The sequence below is a fragment of the Hippichthys cyanospilos genome, chromosome 8 (assembly GCF_059441005.1).
Source record: "Hippichthys cyanospilos isolate Australia breed blue-spotted pipefish chromosome 8, RoL_Hcya_1.0, whole genome shotgun sequence".
Classification (NCBI taxonomy): Eukaryota; Metazoa; Chordata; class Actinopteri; order Syngnathiformes; family Syngnathidae; genus Hippichthys; species Hippichthys cyanospilos.
The window spans coordinates 10,952,652-10,963,463 of record NC_142376.1 but is presented as its reverse complement, the minus strand read 5'-3'; the positions used below and the strand labels follow the sequence as shown (position 1 = coordinate 10,963,463).

Genomic DNA, 10,812 nt, shown 5'->3' with positions numbered 1-10,812 from the left:
ACAAATGCAGGCAGAAACACAATTTGATGCTGTCTGTGAGAATTTTTATTTCAGTTGTTAGCATTAAGAACGGCAAGTGCAACATTTTTAAGTAAAACAGAGCAGCCGGAAGATCATCATTGTGCCTGGAATATAAACATCCTGAATGTAGGAAAACATCTCATAAAATCACACTACATTTTCAGCTTTCTATTTCCTCTCCCAAAATCTGTACAGTCAGAGTTATCACAGCAACACGTGATCCAAGTTAGCAAAATTCCGTGATCTAGTTCTCGGAATACTTTATTTACTACAATATTTTGAAGGTTAAACCCTGAAGTAGAGGCTCCGGTGTAATGTTTCTCGGTTACAAAATGTTCCTGGCTCGCTTTTGAGGACACATCAATGCTGTTTGGGACGCTTTGGATTGTATTTGATAAGCAGGCCAAGAGAAGCGAAGCCGAACACAAAGGTCTGGAAGAACCACAAGTAGCTGGTGGGCATGGTGATTCCTTTGTTGCTGAAACAGGAGATCACACGTGCAACGTTTACATTTTCATGACGCTTACACTTGGCAAAACACCGCCATCTAGTGGATAACATCCTCTTTCTTACCGGCAGACCTTCAAGGAGACCAAGGCCTCAGCAAGATGGATCGCCCAAGTCGCCCACCACCTAGAAAACCAAGGCAGATCAATTATAAAAATATAACATTAAAAACGTATATTTTGTAATATTAAATAAGTGTAGTTATGTCTTCATGTTCTGTATTTAAATGTGTTCAATTAAAAAAGATTGTGACAATAAATATGTATTCATGCATATGTAGCCCTTTATATGAATGTATAGGTTTTTTGTGTGGATAAAAGTTTAAAGACATCAGTTTGGACTGAAATACAGTTCTGATGCTGCAGAAGCATTCAGCGGCACTTTGAATGGTGGTGTAAAACGACACCCGCGATTTCTGTAGTTCTTTTGTATTTGATCAAAATGACATTTACAAACATTAGGAAAACAATGACCGAAACAGTAACTGAATTACTTTTAAAAAGTTTGGCGAGTACTGCATCAATTCCTCTCGTGTGGTATTGTTTAATTATTGTTTAATTGTTGTTTTCCCACTCGACAATACTACCTAAACAGTAATTGGGGAAAATGTTTTTGCAATAAACCTTCATGAAAATTACACTTCATCTGATTATTCGATGAATCAAAGAAATTAATAGAATAATCAATTCTAAAATATTCAATAGTGTGACAGCTGAAAATTTCCTGACACATCTGCAGTTGTGAGGGTGTGTGCAAATGTGAAACCACAAAAATGGCATTTTTTTCCCCCCAGTTGAGTTAAACTTGTCAAAGTTGACATTGGAAGTTTAAAAATAGTTTTTCTGGTCTCTCTTTTTAACTCACAAAACCACATTTAATAGGTGTGTGGGGATATTTTCAATCTACCATGTATAGATAGGAAAGAATGGAAATAACCACACTATATTTACACTATCCATTGACAAGGACATGTAGTGTGAAAAGCTGCCCAATTAGGAGTCACATGAGAAAAATCTGAATCAGAAAACAAGAAACTGGAATCCCCAGCAAAGCCATTGTTGTGTTTATTGCCACACTTTAACATCACGTGACATCATATTGTGCCGGTGAGCTAGGTGATAACGAGCCGTGAGGCATCACTGATTAAACAGTGCAAACATATGAAAGATAATCTTTTGAAACAAAAGAAGCTTCATACCAAAAAAATAGATGCATTAACATCCAATGTTTGTTCTTTGCCCTCTCAAGATAAATCAATGCTCACGTCTGAAGTTATCTCTTACCCTTTGTACAAGACGCTAGCATGGTTGTCAACAAGATATCTGCAGAAGGTACCAAATGGACCCATGAGATGGTATGGTATTATTTCAGGCGCAAACACAATGCACTGCAATGAGAGAAAGAGTGACACCATGTTAATTATTTTAAAAAAAGATAAATAAATAAACCCTCCCTGGCCAAATGATAAAACCATGAAATTACAACGTGACTCATTAACCGCCAAATATGTAGCCAAGCTTGTTTGCTCAACAGAGAACTAATGTTTTTTTGTAACAAGTGGAGCACCTACAAAACATATGATCGCCTTCCTTCTCTTAGGCTATTGCTTAACCCATCTTATGGTTAAGGCCAAGCAACACTAGCCCGTTTGTTCAGTTTGGTACGCTATTAGCAGGTCCAGTGTGAGTGTGGAGCATGACTGAATGGACTGGATGCAGAACAGAGTTAAAACCTTGTTTGAGACTGACCGCTGAAAAATGACATTTGATGCACCTCGGGAGAGAAATCGGCTCATGACAGGCTGTAGCTATGCAGTTATGCATGCAGGATGACTCAAAAGTGTAAAATAAAGAGTTGAGAATATCAGTCATTTTTTGACTGAAAATCCTCTGCACTAGTATCAAGAAGAATTAAAAAAATGATTATATATATAGATATGATTGATTATACTAACAAGGTGACGAGTAGGAAGAATAAAGACTATTGATTACAAAACATATGCAGGTAAGATGTATTTTTCCATTTTTTTTTGTTGTTAATTTCTGATTCCAGTAGCCTATGTGTAAACTGTGCCACCGGTGTCCCCTCAGGTCTGTGTCCATATGGACAATGGCTGTTGCACTCAAATACAAAAGGTTCATTGTATTGTAGGGACCCCTGCGCCCACAACTTTTGTCCACATCTCGTTCAAAATTCCAACACATACCTAAAATCAACTTTCTTCAGCTAATGATAATCACCCAATTAAGGGCGATGTGGTTAAGTAGATGATGGATGGATGGAGTTGCTCGGGTAACGTCATCCCCATTCATGCAACTCTTCCAAACGGTTCAGTAGAACCACATACTTCGATGCACCAAACTGCAACGTGGCAACAACAAGAGGACAAAAAGTGGACCATAACGTATAGCTGAACATTCAAAATCAAAACATGAGTCACATTTTAAACGAGGACGCATAAGAGTCAAACAAACAGCAATTAAAATAATGACATCGTTTAAAAAAAACGATAGTACGTGAAAGGCTCCTGTGTCCAACTTGGATCTGCAGTAAGTAAAGACGTGTTCACTTGCAGTTTGGACCTTGCGCAAAAGGAAAACGCAAAACCTGTTTTCTTTTGGACGCCACTGTGATTCCGATAAGATAAAACACACGAATGACAAACTAACAAACAATGGCAATGGCCTGGGAGTCAATATTAAGACAACACAAAACTGTCACAAAATACTGGACGGTAAATGAGCACTCGAGAAAATACATACGCGATAAAAAGCCAAACAAATTATTTGTCATTCATTTTGAAAGTTAGTTGCATAGTATCCTGGGGACCCTCAACGCAACACGGGTCGACGTAAAGTTTGCGAAAACGGCATGTATTATGTCATGCCCGTTTAAAACTAGAGTGTGAATTGACGAATTTAACTTACAGCAAAATACACCAACCCGAAAGTAATGGAAATTATCCAAAAGAGGCTGGTTCTTTTAAAATAATTACTTCCACCACTTTTAGCCATCCTTACTGCTGGTGTTGGATGTAGGTCCCTCCGTCAAATATGTTCGTGTTGACAATGTGGATCAACCTCAACTGCAGCAGGCTGGATGGATACATTGTATTTATTTGAATTGCATTGGACACGCTTCGCTTACAATTAATATAAACACACCTACGCTGGAAAGGGATTCCATCTATGACATTGATTGATTCCACTATTTTTAACGAAGTGTTGTTGTTGTTTTTTTTAGATTGCACAATACTCATTTATTGTACCAGGAAGTTCGGCTAAATTCAGCCGCCATAATTGCGCTCTCTTGTGGTTGTGAAAATATTACATGCACTGTCACTGGGGGGTCCTCGTTTTACGACAGCATACGACATTTCGAGATTGCGAACGACACAAACTGTACTAAAATTGATAGCAAAATCTTTAAACAAACAGCAAATGCTAGCAAAGAAGAGCTTAAAGAGAAAACCTACGTGTTGCATTTTGGTTCAATAGCGCACAATACTCCTACCTAACTCTGACATATTGATTGCAAATGTGCAATAATAAAACAAAATTTAACATAAGGATATCAGACATGCTTTATGAACACATCAATTCATTATAATAAATGCCCATGCAAAATATAGCGTTACTAACAAGATAAATTTCATAAATGGTGTTTTCCCAGCCAAACACCAGGTCATTTTGTATTTTATCATTAAATACAATTTGATTAAAATTGATACAGAATTCAGCCAGAAGATCACTTATAATTAGGTTTTGTGTGGCTGAATTATCTCATTCAGTGTCAGCTATTTATAGATCCGTCTCTATCCTAACACTTGAAATAAAAAAAGGAACCTGTGATTGAATGTGTGACCTCTAAATGTTAATATATATGGAGGGTGTACTGTACACATTTTCTTTGTCCCAAGTTTCGTGTCACACTCGTGCAAATGTTATGAGTGAAATGGAATGAAAATATAACTTTTCAAAAGTATGAGAATGCTGAAATAGAATACAATAGAATATACTGTAATGTCTTTATTGTCTTTGTACACAGGTAATAAACAAAAACTGCATTTTATAGCACCTATAAACATTTGGGCGATTCGGCATTTGTTAAATGCTTGGAAGGGGTAACCACAGTCACATATTTAATCGATTGTTCATTGTATTGTATATATAAAGTTAGCCATATCAAGTATTTACTCTTTAAGTTCCATGCTGAACTAAAGACCGCAATGAGACCATTCAGAAAATTATGGCGCTATCGATAGATATCCCTCAAAAAAAAAAAAAAAATGGCCCAAATATATTTTATAAAATTTACTGTAAAATACAGCTGAACCAGATCATGAATATTTTATATATATAATACCAGTGTTATTTCTGTATGAAATCAACAAAGGATCTTTTGGCCATTTAAGTAGAATTGGCCGACCTTAGATGGAGAAAAATCATCATAATCATCATTTTTGTCCAAATGTTGATGTCATGAAATAGTGAGCTTTTAAGGGTGGAGACACTAAACTGAACACAAAGTGGCTTCTGATCTTTGACAGGATTTGGATGGACTCCATAGGACTTTGAGGAGCCATCTTCACTTGGAGCTATTGATTCTGGTGGTTACCCAGATAAAGATGTAAGATTGGCTTGGTTTGTTTAGGTACCGTGAGTCACCTTCACACTGCACTGTTTTAAAATACATGTGCAAATACAACTTTGACCTGTAGCATTGTGTAACTTTCAGCGTATTTGAATGTATGTCCTTCATGTTCTAATGCTCTTCTTCATACTCTGGTTCACCACTATGTTGGCAGTATTCATATGGAACATCAAACCTGGAGAATAGCAGTGATGATTTTCTGCTCACTCAGCGCATTCAGCCAGGTTGGAGACATGGGGGTTAAAGGTCATAACATTTGCACACAACCTGGTCGAGGCCTGGACATGTCAAACCGCTTGACAAGCTTGCCACTCAATTCCATGCGGCTCTTCAGCGTAATGATGCAGTGTGGTGGCTCAGGTAAGCGTGCAGTTAATCATTGAATAATGGGCCACCTTTGTCTTTCCTCTTGTGATAGCAGCCAGCTACTTTACATATGAAAAGAATAGAGTAGCCGCTGATAGGATTCGGGTCACAATGTGCTTTTTTTTTTTTTTTTGGTGATGTTTTTCTTTTAAGCTATTGGTTCTGATTAATGTAAAGCAGGCTGCAGAATTTTCTATGTGTTTGTACTTAACATTTCTCACATGACTCTCAGGAGCCATATTAGGAGTTAGGCAACTTTTTAAATACATGCATACATAAATGTTTTAGCTCAGGTGGTTCAAACATGCAGTATTGGAACTATTTGGGGACCAAATTTGATGAAATTTGACTTTAACGTTTAAGTCAGTAGTTTTCTTTTTTTTTTTTGGACCACAGTAGCACCAGAAATTTTTTATGCCTGTACAAAGAATTCAGATGCTATGACTTAATGGGACATCTGAGGAGTATGCAAAGTACCAGGGAGAGTGGAACGGGTTCTTGTTCACGTGCAGAAGAAGCGCTATTGTTCGGAACTATTACTAATGAAGACTAGAACCATTGGATTAATTACTTCTTGAAATTCTTCTTATTGGAAAAAATGAAGTGTTCCAGGTTATAGCGATTCCATGTTGGCAAAAAAAGCAATACGCTTCATGTGAATTGATCTGCTAACTATAGATGACAACCCCAAAGTCAAATGTTTATCACTGCCTCTAGTAATACTATTGAAAATGATCATAATCACAACCATGATAATACTCAATGCAGTAGTGAGAAATTGTTTTGATAAGGCCATACGAAAGAATGAATGAATGAATGGCATTGAGAGGAAAATTTATGATATAGCATGTAAAAATGTGAATGATCATGCATGAATGATGGATAAACACACAAAAAAATTCTATTCTATGGTATGCTTTCTTTATTTATAGATTATTCATTCGATTTATTTTTCATATTGTTTTTATGCAGCAATCATAGCAGCACACCCAATTTTGTTTTATACCTTTATGTAATGACAGTAAAGGCATTCTATTCTATTCTATTCTATTCTATTCTATTCTATTCTATTCTATTCTATTCTATTCTACTACCATTGCTACTATAATTGCTCCATCTACTACCACTAATACTTCTGCTACTTCCACTACTAGTTTCCTATTCTACTACAATCTACTACAAGTATTACAAGTTGTTGTGGTAGTAATAATAGCAAGAATTGTAATAGTTACATATGTTACACGTCGTAAATATTTTTAAACATTGTTCTATTTATTTTTCAGTTAAATACAATGGTCCCTCGTTGATTGCGGGGGTTACGTTGTGATAGGCGAAATCCGCAAAGTAGACATCTTTTGCATTTTTTTTAAACAATTACTATACATGTTTTAAGGCTGTAAAAACCTTCACAATACACTGTATATACTTTTTCAGATGGGAATTAACATTTTCTCACATTTCTTTCTCATTAAAACACTTCCTAAGTTCAAACCTTTGTAGATTGGACACATAAGAGATTAACAATACTAATAATTCATAAAAAAAGCAAAATTGCACCAAAAAAAACCCTCCAAAACAATCTGTGAAATAGGGAGGCCGCAAAAAGTGAACTGTGTTGTAGTGATGGACCACTGTCCTCAGTAAATGTGCAATTTTTACTTAAAGATGAATTTTTTACCAATTAATTTTTACTTTTTACTTAAAAAAAACATTGTTGTATTGATTTGTTTCAATTAAATATATAGTTAATCCATACAGTACATTTTACTGCAAAAAGACTATATTCTGTCCCAGGCAAAACAGTCGAACACTTGAATTTAGTCTTGATACTTTTCTCTCTTCCATGTGTAAATTTTACTTTTACATGTCCTACAGAGTAGGACCAAATATACTTTTCAAAAATGATAATGTAGTAAAATGTACTCTATGAAACTTTTTGTGTAGCTATCATAAAATTGTTTGCCCAATTTGCAGTGACGACCAGTGTTTGATGCCTTGATTTATTTAAGTCCACTAAAGAGAGTTTGGTTTAGAGAAAAGAGTTTATTGTGCAAAGTTACTGAAACACTCGTAATTTATTATAAGTAATGTATTTCCCAAAATTAGGTTAACTATTCAGTGAAATGCATCATCATCATGTTGCAGTATTTCTTCTGCAACCCCTTTTTTGACATGTGCAGAGCATAAAAAACGTCACGACAAAAAAGGCAACAGCTGCAATGAGTACTTTTTGTGAAGAGGTATCGATGAGGCTATCCTTCAAAGTTCTTTTATGTCACATTTGCTATTGACTTTGAAAACACTTTGATAAAGATGGAGTGATAACGAGTAAGTGGTGGGGGTGGATGGAGTCACACTTCTTGTGCTGACCAAGTCCCCTCAAAGAATAAACCCCACCCTAACACTGTGTTGCAGCCTTACCCAATCCCCAGCTGATCAATATATAAAGTACCCTGACATAGGCCGCGGACACACACTTAAGTGACACACAACCCCACTGACCTCTGTCACAACAGAAGTCAGTTACAAATCTGTTCCTATTGAGACCAGCATCCATTTAAAGTGTTGCCATGTGGAAGGAATCCAGTAATGGTAAGAGCAAATACAGTATATTGTGTTCATTTTGGGGTATTTTTCTTTATTCAGAATGCACGGATAGATGTTACTTTGTAAACAGACCAGTTAGTTAAGTATTATGACAGTGAGAGAGACAGGGGACAGGTGGACAATATTTGAATTTAAAAAATTGCAAGCAAGCATTCAGTTCTTTTTGCAGATTTTTCTGTGATTTGAATGAAAGTATGAGTTGGAGCTTGTGTGATGATGATTTTTTTTTTTTTCACTTCCGCTCAGATGACGCCAGACCCACGGCCTCCAGCGGGACCTCGTCTCGCAGCGCCAGCCGCAGGAAGAGGACCAGCTTCTCCAAAGAGCATGTGGAGCTCCTGCGGGTCACTTTTGAGACCGACCCATATCCTGGCATCAGCCTCAGAGAGAGTCTGTCTCAGACGACGGGCCTTCCAGAGTCACGCATCCAGGTATAGTATGAGCTTTCACAATATTATACAACACACATTTTTAAAAGAATTTACATCCCAGTTTGAGCTATTCAGTCATGCAAGATATGTATGTATGTATTTTCCCAGACCCCGCATGAGCAGTAGAAAATAAATGGTTATATATTAAAAAAAAATCTTGAATTGTGGATTCATACTGTAGTAATTGACATTATGAAGAAATATTGTGCCAATTTGTCTCAACTTTCTGTGTTGTTTTTCATAAAACAACCACAAAGTAATGACCTTTTGTACACGATAATCTCAAAAATGTAGTTAAAATAAAAGAAAGATGTCTCAATTTGACCAAAATATTGGGTCAGTCTGTTTTTAATTTTGAAGACAGCTATTTTCAGTGGGTATTTTGTCAGTCAGCGTAATGATGTAGATCATCCTTTATGATCTTGAATGAGTTTGACTTCACAGCAGCGCTGCATTATCAAAGGCTAAAAGCTTGGATTTATTGAACTCATTAATGTTTTTGAGATCACTTGAGTTGATTTTTCCAAACTTTTGACTGGTCATTTACGTTCTTTTCATTGGAAGTTTTTATTTTATTTTATTTTTTCAAACTGTGTAGAGTTGTTACTGCTATCACTTTGTTTCTTTTAAAGAAAAGATGAAGCAAGCACTTTTTTTTTATCAGGGTTTTGTTTGAGATTCAAGACAGTGCAGTGGCTCACACAGCTGACAGTCCCTTGATCTGAAGTCTCAAAAATCATTAACAGAGCAAAATATCTATGTTTATCTGTAGCCTTTTCAGATGTAACCTCCCGTTTTTCTTATTCTTCCTGCACAGGTGTGGTTTCAGAACAGGAGAGCTCGAACGCTAAAGTGCAAAGGGGCCAAGAAAGCATTGTGGCAGGCTGACAGTCCAATTCAAAATGCTCCAGCTCCACATTATCCTGCGGCCAGAGGGCCTCAAAGTGGGCAAGGCTCTATGGGGCGACAGGGCCCCCCGCCATCCTACCCCACCCGGGTAAAGGAAGAAATAGAGGAATCCTGCTTTTATGGACAGTGTCCTCCAGTATACTCCACCTTTGAGGAGCATCGACAATACGGGTCTGTGTATGGTCTTCATCAGAGCACTCCGTTGGCCAACCGCCCGCACCCGAGAGGCTACTGGTCCCAGCCAAGCACAGTAACAAACCCCATGACCTCGTTGTGGTCTCCCGTAGACGGGCGCAGCTACAGCTCAAACGCCCTGGCGTTCGTGTGTCCAGAGCAGCAGAGCAACACGGCCCGCGTCGGCTATCACTCTGCCAGCCCCAACACCCCCGACTCGGGGTACTGGGATGCCAACATCGACAACAGCTCCCCAGCGGAGAGTCGCTACTCACAGCTGGATGATTCGTGGAGTGTTTTGGAAGGTTGCGGGTGGTCTGGATTTTCATCAGTGGTCCAGCATGCCCCTTTGCCCGAGCTGTCGTTGCAGGAGATTCTTGGGGAGCTGGATGAGGACTGGTTAGGAGGGGAAGGACTTGACAGCCATGGTACTGCAGAGAAGATGGCCCTGTGCTAAAAAAAAAAAAAAAAAAAAAAAAAAAAAGACGCATTAATCATATGTAATCTTCAATCCTTGTCTGTTGTGTGTCACTTCAGAGGCGTGTAAACCCTAAAAATAATGCCAAAGTGTTACAAATGGGATCAAAATTTTCCAAAAGCAAAGCCGTTTTCATACTACTGTCACCACTGCTGTATTTATTCATTCTGCCTCTATTTATTAACTGTATTTATGTTTTTCTGCACTTTTATATGAATAAATCATTTAAATAACCATTTGATAATGCGTTTATAGACATGCACACAATACACCTGGCTAAATAATTGCTGACAAAAGACGTGTTTAATTTTCATGCCACAATGAAAGTTGGCCATAAACAACCACTAGAGGATGCCTTTGAGTAGCACACAAATTTGCTGTTAAGGACCCACATGTCATCAAGATGGGGGTTGGGTCAGGGTGGAGGATAACGCACAAAAAAAACTCGACCCATTTTCTAAAGTGGTTGTCAAGAGGGCGGAGTTACACGGTAGCCAGCGGTGGCTGCGTCCACCCCTTGTTACTCTGGCCTTCCTCACACCTAGCGGTAAATTTTAATAACCTGTGATTTTTCTGCCATTTTCAACTTGATTTTGAGTCCTTGGTATTGAGCCACAAGTTTTTTGTTTTTTTTTCACTAAATGCATATTTTAAAGTAAAGGTACA

The 10,812-nt window shown here is 37.7% G+C and overlaps 2 protein-coding genes across 2 annotated transcripts; one reads left to right on the top strand and one right to left on the bottom strand.

Moving 5' to 3' along the window:
* Positions 1–22: 22 nt before the first annotated feature.
* On the bottom strand, positions 23–3,602 carry tmem254 (transmembrane protein 254). The gene is made up of 4 exons (XM_088421305.1): positions 3,456–3,602; positions 1,812–1,915; positions 595–654; positions 23–499 (listed from the first exon to the last, which is right to left on the bottom strand). The coding sequence occupies exons 1-4, from the start codon at positions 3,540–3,542 to the stop codon at positions 382–384; spliced, it is 369 nt and encodes a 122-aa protein (XP_088277431.1). The 5' UTR covers positions 3,543–3,602; the 3' UTR covers positions 23–381.
* Positions 3,603–8,044: 4,442 nt separating this feature from the next.
* On the top strand, positions 8,045–10,125 carry mxtx1 (mix-type homeobox gene 1). Its single transcript, XM_088421990.1, has 3 exons — positions 8,045–8,139; positions 8,401–8,585; positions 9,403–10,125. Exons 1-3 carry the CDS (start codon positions 8,118–8,120, stop codon positions 10,123–10,125), a joined length of 930 nt encoding a protein of 309 aa, XP_088278116.1. The 5' UTR covers positions 8,045–8,117.
* The last annotated feature ends 687 nt before the right edge of the window (positions 10,126–10,812 follow it).